Raw genomic sequence first — 20,676 nt, 5'->3', positions numbered from 1 at the left:
GGCGAAGCTGTTCCCACTTGTGAAAGGCTCAAGAACTGAGAGGCCTCACATTTAAAAGAATTGGTAAAAAAATCAAAAGCAACGTGACCAAAAACTTATTCATGCAGCGGGTGGCTGTAGGAGAGGGTGTGACCGGGACCGGTTCAGTTGAATCATTCAAAAGGGAATTAGACAGTTATTTGAAAAGAAACAATGTACAAGATTATGGGATGAAAAAGCAGGATTATAGCCCTAAGTGGAATGCGCATTTGAAGAGCCAGGTGCAGACACTGAGCCGAATATCCTTCCCCAACTCTCAATTATGTGATAATGCGTAACGATTGGTTAAAAAATTTACCATGCACTCTCGGTGATTCCTTTTTATTTACCTTTCTCGCACTCTCTCTCGCTCTCTCTCTCTCCCGCTCTCACTTTCTCTCTGTCCTGTCCTCAGCTTTTGAGAATGGCTGAGAAATATCTGGAGAATTGGAAAAGTAGGGCTGGTTCACTTGAATTTGTTCAGCTTGCTGGTAAATGGATTTTTGCAGGTGAATGTAAAGTTAAACAAGAGACCCAAAAAATAACGTCATCGTCGAGCTTTTCTGGAGAGGAAACACCCGTAAATGTTGCCTTTATTTGTGCAGGCCCTCTCTTTCTATTCTATTCTTATTTTTTTCTTGGGTTTGTGGTAGTTACTTGTTGCTTTTCTTACTTGTTACACTTTTTTTTCATCTGTGATCTTCTCCATGATGTGCCTTTTCCCATTTTTTCAGAGCTGACATTGGGAGGAACCAATTTGTCTCTGTGTTGTGTGAAGTAGTAAATGATGAGAGGATGATTTTCAAGTACACTTGGGGGTCTGTCCTTGATATTGCTTTAAGCTCCTGTGAATTCCCACTGTCCAATTGCATGAAAGTCAAATTCATGTCAGCTCTGTGATGAGCCATTGTGTATAATCAATACATTTATTAGTTTTATGTCACAAACATCTTTTTAAACATTTTTCACTTTGGATCCGTATATGGTTCAGTAACATAGTCAAGCTGCCGTTTTCATATTATTCAGACTGCATTATCGATCTTGTAATTTTATGCTCATGACTGTGGATTTTAAGTTTAAACTGTGTTTTTGGTCCCAACATTTCTGCAAAATAAGTAAACCTGCAGAATTTCTAGCGTGGCTTTCAAGTAAATTTGTTTTCAAGCTAAGAAGGGGAGAGAAGAAAGTGCTGGGCTTCCAAATGACAGGACACATTATGTCTACTGTCACAGTAGATAGTGTGGGAATCTCCCCTAGGCCTGGCCTGCCTGCAACTCACACCAGTCTGCAGTAATTAATCTCCGCAGCGATGAAAGCAGCAGGTCTTGGGAAGCTCCTGCTCGTGAAAGCATATGCTGGAGCCAGCTGCTGTCACTGCTTGGAGAGGGCCTGCACAGTGGAACACTTCGCATTTGACAGACTCCCACAGTGACAGTCGTGCATCATTGGCATATTAGGCCCAGAGGAGGTGGAATTTGCCTTCTGCTGCCCTTTATTACTAGAAAATATTCATCAGACAGTAACAAAATACACTAATTATATGAGAAGCAAATCGTGGACCAGTTACTGTTATGCAGACCTGTATGTCAAGGCTGTTATGTTTTCATTACACTGTTCCTCCTGGAATGCCGACAACAGGGATTGTTTGGTCTAGTTGAATGTGTACTAATTAGATTCCCATTGTGTACATTGCCGAAGAGAGCAGATTGTCAGTAATTGTTTGGTAACTCCGAAATAGTTTGAATATTTTACACCAGATATTCTAGACTGAGTGGTGTGTTGCTTAATTGGAGAATATCCAGGTTGGATTGAAATTTTTAAAATAACACTTTGACACGAAGGTACAGCCTGTTGTCAGCTCGCTTCAACTGGTAAAGAGTGCACTACCAAGTCTACTCCAAGAATTGGACATACAGTATCTAATGCAGTGTTAAATAGGTGGGGGGCATTGCACTGTCAGAAATGCCATCTGAGGAGATGTTGAACTGAAACACAACTACCTTATTCAGCTGGCACTGATCAGAAAAGATTGGGATATTCCTTGGTATCATGTGCAGTATTAGCACCACCATATCATCCCATTGGCCACCCATTAATGCCAGGGAATCCAAGTTTAGGCTAAACCGCAAAATCCTCAGAAGCCACTTTTTTTAATCTTGTGGATTCACACGGGCAAACATATGAAAGTTCCCACGATCCTGTTCAATCCTGCTGTTCTGTCACTCTGTTGAAACAATTGATGAAAATATTTATCAGAGTTTTGGTGCATCTTCCAGCTAAACTCTTTGCAATAGTGGTTTCAAAGGACATTGAGTGCTTTTGATTGCGTTAAAATAAAATACTGTCCAGCAAGAAAATTCACAAAGAAAGAACAGATTGTTCAGGATAGGTGATTCAATTTGAAATTGGATTTATAGTTTAAAACGGCTGGCCAACAGTAGCATGCAGGGTGACCTTTGCCCTATATTTTCTTCTCCAGCAGTTTAACCAGATACCTCCCTATAATCTTCCATTCAGGCCTTTTGAAGGATACCACTAGCTCGACTATAGCTCTCTATATGCTCGCTTTCTAATCAGGAACTCTTCATATCGGCTTGAAAGATTGATTATTTTAGTCCGGCTGTATGACCTCTGTTCCATTGTTAACTTGTATGTGCAACACGTTCTTTAATGAATGAAAGCCAGTCCTTTTCAGTGTTTATCAATATCCTCCATGTTCAGCTCCAATAGGCTCCTTGTAGAATGCATTCTAAATTGCCCAGGTCTTTGTAACATACTTTTCACTTTGGATTGCATAGGTCTTCTTCAAACTGGCATTAACAAAAGTAATTCCAACTACAGCAAGGCACCTTGCCTCTTTCCTGCCTCACTCTTCGTTGGACATGAGCAATCAATCAACTCATTTCATGTTTGTGTCTCATTTTGCATTTCTTTTTTGTTACCTTGCCAAGCTATAGGTGTTTATGGCAGAAAACACTGTGGAGCTGGAGGAACACAGCAGGCCAGGCAGCATCAGAGGAGCAGGAACGCTGACGTTTCGGGTTGGGACCCTTCTTCAGAAATGGGGGAGGGGGAAGGGAGCTCTGAAATAGAGAGGATGGGTGGGGATTGGTCAGTGAGGTGGGAGGAGCGGATTGATGGGAGAGAAGGTGGACAGGTTATGTCAAGGAGGCGGAAATGAGAGGGAGGATTGGTCATGGGATAAGGCCAGGGGTGGGGAGATTTTGAAGCTAGTAAAGTCCAAATTGAGACCTTGGGTATGGGCTGCCAAGGCGGAATATGAAATGCTGCTCCTCCAGTTTCTGGGTGGTGTCGTTGTGACACTGGAGGAGGCCCAGGATAGACACGTCACCCAGGGAGTGGGAGGGGGAGTTGAAGTGGTTCACGACTGGAAGATGTTCTCGTTTGTTGCGAACAGAGCGCAGGTACTCTACAAAGCGGTCTCCGAGTCTCCGCTTGGTCTCCCCGATGTAGAGGAGGCCACATGGAGGTGTTGGGGGCCACACTCCCCACCAGCCCCACCACCCCTTGGCACCTTTCCCAGCAACCGCAGGAAGTGCTACACCTGTCCCTAAACCTCCCCCCTCACCTCCATCCAAGGACCCAAAAAAACCTTCCACATCAGACAGAGGTTCACCTGCACATCCGCTAATGTGGCCTATTGCATCCGCTGCTCCCGATGTGGCCTCCTCTACATCGGTGAGACCAAGCGGAGACTCGGAGACCAATTTGTACAGCATCTGCACTCTGTTTGCAACAAACAACAACACCTTCCAGGCGCGAACCTCTTCAACTCCCCCTCCCACTCCCTGGACAACATGTCCATCTTGGGTCTCCTCCAGTGTCACAATGAAGCCACCCGGAAACTGGAGGAGCAGCACCTCATATTCCGCCTTGGGAGTCTACAACCCAATGGTCTCAATGTGGACTTTACTAGTTTCAAAATCTCCCCACCCTGGCCTCGTCCCATGACCAACCCTCCCTCTCATCCCCATGCCCCCCTCCTTGATCTGTCCATCTTCTCTCCCACCTATCCGCTCCTTCCACCTCACTGACCAATCCCCACTACTGCCTATCTGCAATCACCTATCACCATCCCACCTACCTTCCCCAGCCCCACCCCCTTCTCTCTCGATTTATTTCTGACCTCCCTTCCCCCACCACTCCCCCCAACCCGTTTCTGAAGAAGGGTCCCGAACTGAAACATCAGCTTTCCTGCTCCTCTGATGCTGCCTGGCCTGCTGTGTTCATCCAGCTCCACGCCGTGTTATCTCAGACTCCAGCATCGCCAGTTCTTACTGCCTCTTTATGACAGAAAAGTCTTGTTTACCTGTGGTCTGTGGCTTTTCTTTATCTCTTAAAGAATGATCCGAGAAATAATGCAGCTTGGAGACTCTACATCTCAATGACTCCTAGAACCCAATGAGATGTGATGAATGAAGCAACCTGCCATCACTGGAGAGCTGAAAGTAAAATGGAGGAAATGCTTAAAGGTTTTCCTTGCAACCAAAGCTCAGCGGTGGTTCAAGAAAGCAGCTCACTACCACCTGCTCCAGGACCTTGTGGTGGACAATAAATGTCTAGCTAACGACACCTATGTCCCATGTATGAATTTAAAACAAACAGTGTTTTAGGAAGGGAGTTCTAGGATTTTGACCCAGCAACAGTGAAAGGACAGTGATATATTTCCAAGTCAGGATGGTGAGTGGCTTGGAGGGGAACTTTGTAGGTGAAGGTGTTCCCATCTCTCTGCCTCCCTTTGTCCTTTGTGATGGAAGTGGACCCATGTTTGGAAGGTCTTGTCTAAGCAACCTTGGTGAAGTTTTGCAGTGCGTCTTGTCAATGGTGCGTATTTTTTCCACTAATCAGCAGTGGTGGAGGGCCTGAATATTTGTGGATGTGATGCCATTCAAGCAGGCTGCTTTGTCCTAGCTGGTGTCAAGCTGCCCCCATTAAAGCAAGTGGGGAGTATTCCATCCCAGCTCCTGATTTGTGCCTTGTAGAGGGTGGACGGACTTTGGGCAGTCAAGGAATAAGCAAATCACCACATAATTCTCATCTTATGGCCTACTCTTGTATTCATATGGCTAGTCCAGTTCAGTTTCTGGTCAGTGGTAACCCCAGAACATTGATAGTTGGGGACTCAGTGATAAATTTTTTGACATTAGTGCCTTTTTCATTTTATCATGAACGGATGATGACCACAAATTAGAGATTCCCCGCTAATAGTATGTCATTGTGTTTCATTTTAATTTTTTAAAAAATGTGAAAATTGATGAATAACCTGTTGCTAGCAGGATGTCACATCTTAAAACTGTGAACACATTTGTGTCTCATTATGTTATTTAGGTTTACTGTGGATTTCCCCTGGTAATATATTTCAAACCATTACTACTACCTGGACAGAGTTGTGTGAAGCTTGCATAACATTTCTGCTTGCAAGCTTTCCTTGTGAATGGTGTTGTAAAGCCTAAGGATGAGGCTAAGTGAGGCCTTGGAGAGACAGCATCCAAATAGCACATAGCAGTGATCAGCAAAGCCACGTCAGTGTTAAACGATACAGACAAACATACAAACACGAGCCAGAGAAAGTCCAGATCTAACCATACTGCACTCTGGTCCAGCCACAAATTCAGTAAGGCATCTGGTTTGTGCTGTCGGGTCAGATCCTCCAGGAACAGCACCAAACAGTCACAGGGTCAAGCTTATATCAGAGATCTGTCACAAGGAATGATAGAGGTTAGACTTAGGCCTTTAAACCTGGAAAGAAAATACTTGAGAGATGTTGTCAGAAAAGGCCAAGACGATAGTTAATTAGATTTAAATAATTTGGATTCGCAAGCTAATTAAGGCAGGGGGAAATGCATTCAAACTGGAACTGATATTGGGAAAATGCTTTGCATCGACTGTACTGTATTCTCTAATTGGTGCAGCCTATGATATAGTAGAGATAGATAGAGGACTAGATGCAGAAACTCTAAGCAACAATTGGGCACTGCAATGGAGTGTATTTGGGATTTTACTGATTATGAAATACCACGGGCAGCCTGACCTTCATAGCACAGTCAGATTGACCTTTATCTGTAGCTATTGAGTGATCGGTAATACCTGTGGAATATTTACATATCCAGTGCCTTGTTTTATAAAAAATATTCACTTGTAGAGAGTGCCTTAGTGCTTGTGCATCAAAATTCTAAAATTGCCTGTAGACTTTGACAAGGGAAGCACCTGTGTGTTATGTTCTGCGTGTGCAATCCTTTTATTTTCAGTTGAAACAGCAGACATTCAGAAATTGAGGGAAAAGGAATCTTAACACATTAATTACAAAGAGCGTAAGCACAAGAGAAGTGTCCCAGCTTTAGGTCCGTCTCCAAATTATACCTCCCTTGTCCTTCCTTCCCCCACCTTCCCTTTTGGGTAGAATCCTACCTGAATGTGATACCTTCACATTATCGGTATTTTTTTTATTTGTTATCCCTTTCACGGGATGCAGACGTTGCCATTGCAAATTGCCCTTGGGCTGAGGACAATTAAGATTTGACCACATTGCTATGAGTTTAAATTCATGTTTAGGTTCAGAAGGATGGTAGACTTCCTTCCCTAAAGGATATTAGTGAACCATAAAGGGATAGAATCTCTACAGTGTGGAATTCTGCCCATTGAATCCACATGAGCCCTCTGAAAAACATCCCACCCAGATTCAGCCCCCCCCCCCCACCCCCCACCAACCCTATCCCTGTAATCCTGCATTTTTCACGGCTAACCAACTTAATCCCTGGCCACAACGGAGCAATTTAGCATGGCCAATCCACCTAAGCTGCACATCTTTGGACTGTGGGAGGAAACCGGAGCACCCAGGGGAAAACCCACGCAGGCACAGGGAGAACATGCAAACTCCATACAGACAGTTGCCTGAGGGTGGAATTGAACCCTGTGAAGCAGCAGTGCTAACCACTGTGCAGTTCTATAACATGAGTTTTTGTGACAAATCAATAATAATTTAATGGTCACTATTGAATTCTAAATTTGTTAATTGAATTGAAATTCTGCCAACTCCCATGGTGGGATTTGATCCATATGTCCAGAGTATTAGTCTGGATTCCAGGTTACTAACCCAGTGACATTACCACTAGGCCGACCAATACCTTGTGTGGTAGGACTGTCGAGACCTGTGCTAATATCAGTGGGGATGTTTGAGTTCGGAGCTGAGGATCAGTAATGCTGAATTTAATTCCTTGTTTTCAAAGGATGGTCTGGTTACAGCTGTTGATCCCCCTGCTATGAGCTCATTCCTGTTTGACCTCGAGCAAAAGCAGTTTCCCATCGACACTGAAGGCCTAGTGCCAGTGTTAGTGAGAGGTACCTTACACTCCCTTTACCTGTCCTGCCAGCTCAAGGCAAGTGAAATAAAGAGATGAAATAATGAGAGCCTTGAGTTGTACTATTGCTTTCTGAGAAGCAGCAAAACATATTGAAGTGTAAGTGGGACTGTTTCAACAGACCTGAAGCACCTAGAAAACACAGGCATGACAGAAAAATGCGGGAAACGTAATATTATTCCCCACCCTCTAAGCGTTTCCCCTCTCTGAAAAGAAACTCAAGCATCTATTTAAAATCCTCAGGGAAATATTATACAAAATGGACTGGAAATGTAAACCAGAGCTGCAGGTTTGAGAGAAAATGTTGATCCTTGAGTGTGTCTGTAATGGGTAGTGAGAGAAGGAAAATTGGTAGCAACTTTTTGTCATTTTTTTTTCAGTTGAATCAGGCTCGTGTCTCTGTTCACTCTTCAAATGGTGCTCTGTTCAGATTCTTTGGTAAGAAGAAGTGGCTACAGAGGATTCCTTCCCATTTGCTACCTCACTCTCTGTCTCTCCTACCACACATCATATCGCAAGGCTACACGATTGCCAAACTCTACCCAACCCCAGCTCAAAACTGGCCTTTTCTTTTCAGACTTGCTTCTCACTGCCCTCCTGTTTAACATTCTCTTCAACATCTGCTTTACAAGGAGCGCAAGTGTGCACCTAGTTCCCTGATGTTTTTTCCGTGTTCCCAACAAATCATTTACATTCCTTTATTTTGCAATTAAAAGTGGTGATTTTTCTTTTAAAGAAACATCAAATTTCATTTCAGATACAAGCATTTGTTGCGAGATCTGATCGAAAACACCAGCCCTGACTGTCCCGAATTTCAACAGCTCACAAGTAAGATTCACTATCTTTCTCTGCATTTTGAAATCATTAGTTAAGTGTTATCGGAGATACGTTTTTCTGTACATCTGATGGTGTAGCTTTTATGCATATTTAAAAGCAGATGTCGATAAGGTTATCAATCAGCTTTTGCAGTGAGGAACTCTATATATCAATCCCACTACCAGAGTGGAGCTGTGCACAATATTTTTCAAGTAAATGATTTAAAATGCTCAAAAGCTCACATCGAAGAGGAAATCACAATCTGCATTGTCCAAACTTGTCCTGCTTCCCCTCGAGCATGCTGAATCGCACCTACTGCAGAGCAACTTTTTTTGTTTGTTATTTGCACAACGGTAGCAATCGCATTCAGCAAATCTAATTCTTGCAAGCGGTGTCTGTTTCTTTTCTCTGGAAACCAATGTACTCTTTCTTTTTTAAAAAAAAAAATGCCTGCGCTTTCCACTTTCCTGAACATCAGATGCTGTGAAAGCAGTTTCCGAAGTTTCTCGGCACATTCAAGACCAGGCTCGGAGCCATGAAAACTACCTGCAGATGCTGAGAGTGCAGAAGATGCTGAAAGGAAGGTGGAGCAAGGTGTTGGCTCCAGGTTAGTTCTTGTGATCAATTATTCCTTTTTATCGTTCTGGGCGAATAACCTTGAATGCTGCAGAAATGCAGGAGAAGGCAATCCGCAGTGACTAGGATGATTACAAGATCCGTAACGATGTGGTTGAATGCAAAATGGTTGCAGGTTTCAAGGAATTGATTTAACTTAAATTCTTGGCTTGCTGGTGAACACTGAAGGCTTTTGGGCCTAGATTATCGCAGGTACGTTTTGTTTGGGCCCTTTTATTCCCCCCTCCCCTCCCCCACCCAGCTCACTAGACTTTCTCCTTTTGTTTTTCTCTTCAGAGATACCCACTTGTGTAAAAAGCACAAAGAACCCAGTCATGAAAGCGGAGGCCTGTCAACTTCCCTGAGGACCAATTAATGGTGCTCCAAATCTTGTGGGCAGGCAGATAAAAAGGCGAGAGAGATTGTGAGAGAGAGATGAATACCCGGCATCCAGAAGGCAGCTTTTATTAGATGTTGGAAGCACTTCTTAAGTATTCTTAACCAACTTCTCTGGGATTTCTCAATATCAATCTTCTCATCTGATTTAATATTAAGAGATGACGATATTTTTTTTCAAAAAGATTTTCACCCCCACTTCCCTCCTCCCCCTCCAAAAAAAAGGAAAATATTGAGCAAAGGCAAGTACTTTATCTGTGACAGCAGTTCAATATTGTTTATTTTTAATTTTTATGGTTTTTACCTTTCCTGAAAGGTATGGCTGCTGGGAAGTTCTAAGACTTTGCAATGCAACCTTTTGCTCTGTCCTTGCCCCCTGCAAGCCCACAGCCTTTTGAACAGCTGCTGAGTTTGACTTTGAAACCACAAATTGAAAGTGTCTGACATGGAAAGGGAAGCATGAAAGTCTTGGTCTTTGAACTTTCTCTTTTCAAAGTCCTGCTTAAAGTACCAGGGAGGGCAATAATGGGCAGGTTCACCACTCTTTAAGTATGCAATGAATCCTTGATAATGAGCATCTGTGTTTTCATTGCATTCAGACCTCAAAACATTTCTAACATTTTTTTTCAAGGGGGAATTTTGGCTAGAACTTCGCAGCTGTGCATGTTAATCTCTGAGTTGCAAAGTAACACTATGGTTAAGTCTAGAGAAATTTTATATTCTGTAGGATTACATTTGGAAGCTCTGTTTCATTTTAGTTTAATTTTGTTCATTTCAATCAAGAAAGGTCTTTTAGTTTTAGCCTTATTTTACTAGATTGGTGTCAAATATTTGGTAGCAATTTAAATGTTCTTCAAAGCTCCCAATCTAGCTTTTGTATGAAGTTTTCTAAAATGAACATAAGAATGCTGTCTTAAAGCAAAGGCAAGATTTGGTGTAACTTGTGTGTAATCTTCTCTTTCACAGTTTCAATCTGCTCCATCGCTGCTGCACATGCTTTTATACAAATCTTTTAGTTCACTTCAACTGGATTTCTGATGCCTGTTGCGCTTAACTGATGCCATCTGTAGATATTCTCAGAGTGTGTTACAGGGGGTGAACAGAATAGCAGTCACGCAGTGTTAACATCCTTGAGTCATACAGTAATCTTTCGCTGACTGTCATAAGACAGGAGACAGCTGTACCTTGTGAAAGCTGCTGTTTGGAGAATCTGAGCTCAAGTGTTATATCTGTATCTCTGCTTGGCATTCTCTGAAAGTGCATGTTCCATTTTAGAAGCCCACATTATCTTTTATTGATCTGCAGGAATTGTTAAACAAAAACCCAACACTGGAGTCACATTAGCTTCATTCCTACTGTTCTCACCTGAGTGAGGTTATGAGTTCACAACCCACTTCAAAGACTTGAGCACACAATCTAAACTAATATTCCTGCTCAGTACTGAGACAGTGCTGCACTGTTGGAGGGAACATCTTTCTGATGAATATTAATCTGAAGCTCAGTCTGTATCGCAGTCAGGTGTGAAAGATCCCAGGTCGTTATTTTGAAGAACTGGATATTTTGCCCTATGTCCTGATCCATGTTTATCTCTCAAAAAATATTACTAAAACACTGTCACTGTTCATTATCTCACTGCAGTGTGTGAGGGTTGGTTGCATACAATTTTCTGGTTTTCGTACTTTGCAACAGAGGTGATACTTTAAAAATATATAGTTGTCAGTTTGGATTTTGGAATGACCTACGGTTGTATTATATAAATGCAAGTCCTTATTGGTTATGGTAGAGGGTCAATTCTGAAACCTTTGACACAATTGCAGAATCCAATAATAGGATGCCAGAGATCTTTTGACAATGTTTCACAGAAAAAGTTTCACTTTTCTTGGTTGGACAATAGTTAAGAATGTTCAAAAACATGAACTGATGCGATCAACTGTATTGATTGATGAGAATTTTCCCATTGATTTCTGAACTTGAGTAGACATTCTTTTAATAAGAAGGGGGGCTGTGTACAAAGAATAAAGAACAATAAAGCACAGGAACAGGCCCTTCGGCCCTCCAAGCCTGCACTGACACCTTTTACCCTTCCATACTAAAACTGTCTTCACTTACAGGATCCGTATCCCTCTATTCCCTTATTATTCATGTATCTCTCCAGGTGCTTCTTCAATGCTACTATTATGTCTGCTTCCACCACCTCCTCTGGCAGCGCGTTCCAGGCACTCACCACGCATCCACTACCCTCCCTCCCCCCGCCAACCTTGAACCTGTGTCCCCTAGTAATTGAGCCCTCTGTCCTGGGCAAAAGCCTCATACTTTCCATGCCATAAATAATCTTATAAACTTCCAATAGGCCACCCCTCAACCTCCTGCATTCCAGTGAAAACATTCTCAGTCTAGCCAACCTTTCTTCATAGCTGAAATCCCCCATACCAGGCATCATCCTGGTAAACCTTTTCTGTACCCTCTCCAAAGCATCCACATCCACTGGTAGTGTGGCGACCAGAACTGTATGCAATATTCCAAGTGTGGCCTAACTAAAGTTCTATAAAGCTGCAGCATAACTTGCCTATCCTTACACTGCCCCTTCCAATGAAGGCAAGTATGCCATTAGCCTTTTTCACTACCTTATCTACCTGCACTGCCGTCTTCAGTGATCTATGGAGCTGCACACCCAGATCCCTCTGCATATCAATACTCCCAAGGGTTCTGCCATTCACTGTACAATTTTCACCTGTACTTGACCTTCCAAAATGTATCATGATGATAGTGGGATTCCTGAATTCTCCAGTGAAGGTAGAAAGCCCAAAGATTTTTCCACTTTCTGCACTTGACACAAAGCTTGGTTTTTAACAACTCTCCTTCCTTCTGCTGCTACAGGAAGAAAATACATTCGAGAAGGCTGGCTGGCAATTGTGCCATCTAAGGGCGAGGGTTTGAAGCACAGAATGTTCTTCCTGTTTTCTGATATTCTCCTGATGACCAAACCTTGTCACCCACTCCACCCTGTGCATTCCGACAAGTTTGCCTGGCAGAAGACCTATCCACTGATCGAGGGCACTGTAGAGAAAGTCTTTGGACACACCAAGAGTCAGGGAGGGCTTATTAATGTAAGTCTTCATTTTTAACACACTTAATATTGACCCACACTGCACGTCAATGAAATTCAGTTATCTTTGTAGATTTCTAGACCAGTGACTTTGTGAGACTACCGACATGAAAGCATTTTACTCAAAAACTGGTCGGCCTTATTCCCAAGTTGCCATCCTCCTTCCTTGCATAAGATGAATCAAATCTGTCTGTTTTGGCGGCTTTGCAATCCATTTAATATTATTTCTGTTTGACTTTATCACCAATCATCTTACAGAAATTTTCATGAGAATGCTTGTTCTTCTGTGCATGAGACAAAAGCAAAGCCATGTGACTACATCACTTTGTTCCATTACAACTGTTGAGTGCTACAAATGATAAAGTTGAATTAACTCTAAGTATTAATTAGTTGTAATAATGCTGCATGTCAATGTCAAAGTAGTTTTTAGCCATTTAATTTATTAACCAATCATCAGATACTAGTTTTAATAGATGAAATCTTCAAGTGTAGACAGCATGAAGTTACAAATAGATTGGATAAATTTATTGATTTTATAAAAGGTATATACTGGGAATAACAATCCATTAAATTTCAGATTTTCACCTGCAGGAAATCTTAAACATTTAGAGCTAGTTATGTGTTCAAGTGTGCCACTGCCAATTCTGTCAAACACTTCATTTGACTACTTGGCTTTCTCTAATAACTCTGGCATTTCATCATCCTATTATGCTGTAAAGCAAAATTCATTTAGAGTAATAGTGCAATGATATCAATGTTCATTTCTTTCTCCCCCCTCTCAAAGTAGGATTATCAATCTGGAAGCTACCTGTAAGCATTGAAAATTGCAGTTAGCACTGTGAGCCACTTGCATCTTAGCTTGAAGAATTAAAGAGAAATTAAATTTGACAGCAGTAAATTCAGACGTACAATCTACGCTCCAATTTATATGCAAAATGAAATGCCTCATGAAAGTATTGCCCGGTTTCTATCTCAGAGTTGAAAGAGAATTCAGTAGCCTCTGCAATCTGTAATGTGCTGGTGCTTTCATTTTAGATTGCAGTTTGCAGACACCTTTTGATGTATAAATAATCAACTTGAATTATGCCCACTGCTGTTTGTGTCTTACAATGTAATTTCTGTCCTAGAGAGTCAAATTTCCTTGACAAATTCTTAATTACTGTGTTTGCACAGAGGCTGAATCTATTTGTGCATAAATTTTAAGTATTCCCAGAAGGGAAGGAACTAATATTATCAACAGTTACACTTGGCCTATTCAGTGAACTTCATAATTAGATAATGCATTTGATGACAACGCATTTGAAATCTTTATTCATTTTGAATTCTGCATTGCGAATTTGTTTTGCACCAAAAAAGATTTTCTTGTTTTAAGCTGACCATGTCCTTACCATTGTTTTAGTTGTCACTTTTTGTTGTGTTTTAATGAAGTGGCCAGGAAATCCAGGCATCTATCAGTCAAAAGTCAATGTTGCTATAGATTTGTTGACTTCTTAAGCCTGCCGCATAAGTTGCAAAGTTGCTGTTTGATTTTTGTAATGAAGAAATGGTGTTGCCTTTAGAGAGAGAGTGAGTGGTGATTTTATTTGATGGGACTAATCTTAGCTGCACGTTTAAAACGTCAATGATGGTTATTGATGATAACATGCAATTGCATTCTTAAATGGTTTTGAATATTTCATGATGGAGGATCTACAGAAGGAATAAATTGAAGGACTTTGCGTTTATTGACGGACATGATTTCATTTGGGTTCTGTGTAAAAGTTATAAAGAAGCCTGCTTTTGAAGTGGAAGAGGTGAAAGCTAAATCAGCCTTTTTGCTTTTTGTTTTAAATCTGTCTTTTAGCTAACTTTTCCTGAGGAGAAGCTGCTTGTGATGTCGAATGACCAGGAGGACATCAATAACTGGTACCGGTGCCTGTCTGCTGCCATTGGGTACGTTGCTTTGGCAAGTTGGCCGTCCTTGCTGCTGCCACTGACCTTGTGGAGAGCTCCCGACAAAAGGTCGGAATGGATTCATTGATCAGCCAGACCGAGCGTATGACAGTCTCTCCCTTAATTGAATCCCAAAAGGGGCCAGACGTAGGTTATTATTACAGAAGGCAGCCGATAGTGCTCATTAAAAGCTCCACAGACTGTGTGGTTTACTAATTAGTTTATTATACAGACACATTGACGATGGGGAAATGTTGTCATTTTGCCCTTTATCGCGCAGGGGATGCTGCTAAAAGTTTAATCAGCTGGCACTGACCAGCTTCGTGGTGGATGCGCACTGGTCATTACTGAGGTCACCCCTGCTGTATCACTGCCGGCAGGGTCACAGTTTGAACCCTGAGCAGATTCACTTTCAGACTGCATAACCCTTCCACCTGATCGAGGCCTGCTATAAAATGCACACTACGGGGCGTAAAGCAGCAGATTGGCTACATGAGTGAGAGCATCTTGTTAAAAGTTTCCCTTTACTTGCCTTGTTAAAGATGGTATTGTCAGAACATCTGTTAGCCACAGTTAGCAAGACCTTGGAAGTTTTGCTTACGGCCTAGAACAGTTACAGTTAATTAATGTTTTATTTAATACTGTCTTGCTGAGTGACAGAAATATTTTTAACCCCCAGAGTGCCAAATCCTTTTGTTTGCACTGATGCATAATTGACTGTGTGTAGTATTTTTATTGCTTAATTTTGGAGCAGTGTTAATTTGACTTGAATAGCTTCTTGTTACTAATTATCATAAACATGATTGCCCCACAGACCAAAGACAGGTAATGAGATAGCTTTAATCCAACCAACATGAAAGATATTGCACACCTTTGTTAAATTTCTCTCTGTGCACAATGTGAGTGGTCACGATATTCAAAAGGGATATCATCTTGTAATCCTGTTCCCTTCAAAGCTTCACTGAGTTAGAAGCTGCCAGCTACCTTCACCCATCCATCCTCCACAAGGGAGCTGCACTGAATGTGCATAGTGAGAATGATGTGCCACTCCCCCAGTCCATGCTCTCCCTTTCAGTGTGATACTTACACAGGCATGTGGGATCAATGGCTTTATCCACACCTCGCTTCCCCAATAACCCTCACTTGCCCCAATTCAGATCTTTTATAAACTCTTCCGCAATTTGGCTAATGAGATCAGAAAGTGTCGGTTCCTAAATTCATCCTAATGCATAATGAAAGATTTTCTTGGCATCTCTTCAGTTAAGGAAAGTCAGAGAAGCCCACTCTGCTTGTGTATTGGCCTTTGTATTTATTGATAAGTAATATTGATTTTTTTTTTCTATTAGTAACTACATTACAAAATTAGCATTTGGTCTAAATGCTATTTATTAGTTGCAACATGCAAGCTGTGGCAGCTTGTCTTAATTGGGTTTGCTCCCTTCAGGATACCTAGGATTTGAGTTGGAGATCCACATTGTTGCTGACTGTAGGTGGCTTACTCACGCACAATGGCTGACACCTTTCCCCCTCTAGTTTCCACACTCCCCCCTCCCCGCCCCATCCCAGACGGAATTCTCTATGTGGCAATTGGAGAAATGGACTTGGCACATTTCAGCTGCCGCTGTCTTTCCCGTGAGATAGTTACAGTGTACAGTCTCTTCCACCATGAGGTGCCTTTCTAAATCTGTTTTACTGGCTGTGAATTAGAATCCTTCAATTTTCCGCTGTACCGTCTTCCTGTCTGCACATCGGAGTCAAATTTTGGAAGAATGGAAGATGAACAATGTTTATTAATGGAGGGAGGTCAAGTATATCCCAAGATATTGCTCACTGGTAATTTGCAAGCTGCATCAAATTCAGTTACTTGATCAGCAGGACTTGTGTGGTATGTACAGAATGAGTCACTTGTTAGAAAAGGAGCTACGTGATCAACTTTGGAGCAAACTGTTTGTTCTCTGCATTTTTCCAGGTGTTTCTGCATAAAAGCAATTTTCATTGGGCACCATCCAACCACCAGCTATCCTTTAAACTCCTGCCATCCTTCCCACACTTATAACTTCCTTCTACTCATCCACGAGAAAACGTACAGCTCTAGTTTAGGCCAAAGATTGTCAGAGATGGAGCCAGTGATCCAACCGTACGTGTAAACCTTGAGTTTTCAGGAGCAACATGATGATCTTGTGTTCAATGCTTATAATTCTAAAGGTTAGAGCCTTGGGCTCAGACTTTGAATGAGTTTATCTAGGCCCAGGGCTTTGCACCAGTTAGCCCTAAAAGGTCAATCTAGGCAACTGATTTGACTACAATGCAGCTGTCCCAGCAGGGGGCAGCACTTGTCAGGACCAGCTCATTGATGATTGTAGATGATCATTGCTCGAGGCGTACAGTACTCACTCTGCACATTGCTCCCCAACCCTCAGTCACAAACTCCCCAGTCATGTCTCAGCAAGGAGTACCGTCCAGGGTTCAAAAATTATAAGGCAGATTTCAAAATCTGGGCAGCTGAGTGCGGTCTCATTACTTCTTCATTCTCGGGATGCAGTTGCCATGGCAAAGCTGACAAGTATTGTCATGGAAACGGAAAATAGAGCAGGAGTAGGCCATTCAGCCCTGGGAGCCTGCTCCCTCATTCAGTATGATTGTATTGATCACTCAACTCCGTACCCTGTTCCTGCTTTCTCCCCGTGTCTTATGAGCCACATCTAGCTCCTTCTGGAACTCCTTCCATGTTTTGGCCTCGACACATTCTACGGCAGCGAATTCCACAGGCTCCCGACTCTCTGGGTGAAGCAATTTCTCCTCATCTCAATCCAAAATGGCCTACCCCATGTCCTTAAAATGTGACCCCTGGTTCTAGACTCCCTGGTCATTGGGAACACCCATCCTGCATTTATCCTGTCTAATCCTGTTAGAAATTTATAGATTTCTATGGGATCCCTCCTCATGTTTCTAGACTTTAGTAACTATAGTCCTAACTTATCTAGTTCATACATCAGCCCTACTCTCCCACAAATCAGTCTCACTAAGGCCCTGGACAGTTACAGCAAGACTCTATACACGAATCCTCTTGCTCTGAAGGCCAATGTACCATTTGCCTTCTTTATCACCTGCCACACCTTTTATTCTTACTTTCACTAACATGTGTAAGGAGACACCTAAATAATGTTCTGGAGATGCGAGTTTGAATCCCACCATGGCAGATGCTGACTATGTCTAGTGGTGACCATGAATTTCATAGATCATAGAATCCCTACAGTGTGGAAACAGGTCCTTCGGCCCAACAAGTTCACCCTGACCCTCAGATCATCCCACCCAGCCCCATCCCTCATAATCCGGCTAACCTACACATCCCTGAACACTACAGGCAATTTAGCGTGGCTAATCCACCTAGCCTGCATACCTTTGGACTGTGGGAGGAAACCGGAGCACCCAGAGGAAACCCACGCAGACACTGTGAGAATGTGCAAACTCCACGCAGACAGTCGCCTGAGGGTGGAATTGAACCTGGGTCCCTGGCGCTATGAGGCAGCAGTGCTAACCACTGAGCCACTGTGCCAATTTCTGGAAAAACCCACTAACACTGATGTCATTCAGGGAAGGAAATCTGTCATCCTTACCTGGTCTGGTCTACATGTGACTCCAGATTCACAGCAATGTCATTAACCCTTAATTGCCCCTTGAAATGACCAAGCGTGTCACTCAGTTGTAACAGTCGCTAGGAAGTGGTTCAAGATGGCAGCCCACTACCAGCTTCTCAAGGGCGACTAAGGACAATAAAATGCTGGTTCAGCCAGCGATGCCCTCAACTCACAAGTGAATTAACAAAAAACATCACCAGTGCTCACAAACAGCAGTGCCCAAATAATCTGATTTTGTGATCCTGAGTGAAGGATAGATAGTGACCAGACAGCTCCTCTCTGAAAAAGTGCCATGAGATCTTTGCTCAAGAAGGTAGATGGGGCCTCAGTTTAGCACCTCAACTGACCTGTAACATTCAATATTTAATGCAAAGCAGTGGCATTGTCCCAGTCACAATCAGGATCCAACCATCTGATTAACCAGTCATTCATCTCATTAAATGTCTGTGCACAACGTGTTTGCTGTATTTGTCTGCAATACAAAGTGACATAACTTCAAAAATCATCTTGTGATTGCATAGCACTTGGGGACATCCTGACAGTGTGCAGACTGACAATTCCATGCCTTTCACAAGGCTTTCGTATCATAGAACATAGAGCAGTACAGCACAGTACAGGCCCTTCAGCCTGCGATGTTGTATCAACCTATTATCCTACTCTAAGATCAAACTACCCTGCATACCCTTCATTTTACTATCCTTTATGTGCCTATCCAAGAATTACTTGAAGTCCCTAAAGTATCTGACCCCACTACCATCGCTGGCAGAGCATTCTACGCACCCACCACTCTCTGTGTAAAGAACCTACCTCTGACATCTCCCCTATACCTTCCTCCAATCACCTTAAAATTATGCCCCCTCGTAATAGTCATTTCCGTCCTGGGTAAAAAGTCTCTGGCTATCCACTCTATCTACGCCTCTCATCATCTTGTAAACCTCTATCAAGTCACCTCTCATCCTTCTTTGCTCCAATGAGAAAAGCCCTAGCTCCCTCAACCTTTCCTCATAAGACCTGCCCTCCAGTCCAGGCAGCATCCTGGTAAATCTCCTCTGCACCCTCTCTAAAGCTTCCACATCCTTCCTATAATGAGGTGACCAGAACTGAACACCATATTCCAAGTATGGTCAAACCAGAGTTTTATAGAGCTGCGGCATAACCTCACGGCTCTTAAACTCAATTCCCCTGCTAACGAAAGCCAGCACACCTTCTTAACAACCCTATCAACTTGGGTAGCAACTCTGAGGGATCTATGGATGTGGATCCTGAGATCCCTCTGTTCCTCCACACTGCCAAGAATCCTGCCACTAACCCTGTATTCTACATTCAAATTTGACCTATCGTAGGGAGGTAGATAGAAAACACAATATTTCCATTGCACAGTGTTCCAACAGAAGAGGCACCCAGTATTCTAATCGAGTTCAGTCATTAGGGAAGGGTGACTGCCTTTCACTGCAGACACCCAATTCAGGACTCAAATTCTGAGAATGTTTACTGGGGCTTTCAGCCTGTATAGGCTTTGTAATGGTGGGGCCAAGCTACATCTTCAGGTAGCCATCGCTACTCACCATTTAGTATGAGCTAGCTGGACTGTTGGTAACCATAGGCAGATGTACTGCCATCATCTTCTATTTAGGTTGAGCCTGTTTTGTCGAGCGTGGCAGAGAAAAACCACAAGGTAGTCAAATGGGAAGAGGCTGTTGCCTTAAAAAGATGTAGTTTAATACATGTACAAATTACATTATTATGGTCGACATAATTACAAAGACCATGAGGGGACCTTGATCATGAGTGTGTCTCCTTCAAGATAGAGCTACTCTGCCTTTCCCCACCCAAGTCCTTACTCCATCTTCAAATTGGGTGGAGCTTAATGCAGTCTTCAGCCTTAACCCTTTCAGAGCCACTACTTTACACAGCCATCTCATTGTCTTGGGCGTTTTGACCTTTCAAAGTAAAGGTTCATGAGCTAACGACATCCAAGACTAAATGTGGTGACAAGCTACCTGAAACATGCAGCTAAAAATGTTCTCAACAGCCTATTGTGCCTTTGGCAGAATTCAGCAGGCAGAAGTGAAGCAATATTTTACTGACTGGACTTTTCTGTTCCTTGACATCTCACAGACAGTTGAGGTCCTATTCTGTCATCAAACTGAGGAAGGATAATCTAGCAAGGAGGCCCTTACGGTCGGTCAGAAATGTTGCGCCAGAGGAAACCTACCTAACCCCCACTCAAAGTGGAAACAAGAGAAGCTTGGTAAGGAGTCATTTTGGGGCATGAAAGGCATTAAAAGCTGCCAGTGCATTCATTGTCACTGAAGGAAGATTGTGAGTAACTAAGTGCCTTAGGCAGTGCAAATTTAAAACTCATCTCCACCTCTTCCTCTTATGACAGAACAGTGACCAACAGCAGGTGAAGGACACAAATGCAAACTGCCTACCTATAAATGAAGAGACAACAGTGAAGCGGATCCGACTGGAGATGAGGTAGAGTATTCGAAATCCAAGCTTTGTTTGAAAGTTTGTGTATCATTGCACTGTGTGCTGCTTTGCCCTTTCTCTGAACATATTCTGACTGTTGTATTGATCCTACATCCCACGCATGAATTCTTAGTGCTCTTTTCAACTTGAAACAAATTCTTTGGATGAAAGGCTTTCTGAATTTTTAAGCATTTCAAGCCAATGCTGCACTTAGTCAATATGTCCACCAGATGTCTCCAAAGTGCATAGAAAATTGAATCCGCTATTTAAGTCTGTGACACGTGCTCCCACACTGCCTCCC

The 20,676-nt window shown here is 42.6% G+C and overlaps 1 protein-coding gene across 1 annotated transcript in view; it reads left to right on the top strand.

Moving 5' to 3' along the window:
• Positions 1 to 20,676, top strand: part of arhgef39 (Rho guanine nucleotide exchange factor (GEF) 39) — a 61,740-nt gene that overhangs the window by 38,451 nt on the left and 2,613 nt on the right. The window contains exons 6-11 of the mRNA XM_020515963.2: positions 8,155 to 8,225; positions 8,692 to 8,820; positions 12,102 to 12,331; positions 14,174 to 14,262; positions 20,019 to 20,151; positions 20,290 to 20,381. Of these exons, the coding sequence (XP_020371552.2) occupies positions 8,155 to 8,225; positions 8,692 to 8,820; positions 12,102 to 12,331; positions 14,174 to 14,262; positions 20,019 to 20,151; positions 20,290 to 20,381 (744 nt within the window). The remainder of the gene's footprint in view (positions 1 to 8,154; positions 8,226 to 8,691; positions 8,821 to 12,101; positions 12,332 to 14,173; positions 14,263 to 20,018; positions 20,152 to 20,289; positions 20,382 to 20,676) is intronic.

Source organism: Rhincodon typus, chromosome 22, assembly GCF_021869965.1.
Source record: "Rhincodon typus isolate 14 chromosome 22, sRhiTyp1.1, whole genome shotgun sequence".
Classification (NCBI taxonomy): Eukaryota; Metazoa; Chordata; class Chondrichthyes; order Orectolobiformes; family Rhincodontidae; genus Rhincodon; species Rhincodon typus.
Note: the sequence above shows the minus strand (reverse complement) of the source record. Positions and strands in the feature narration are given on the sequence as shown.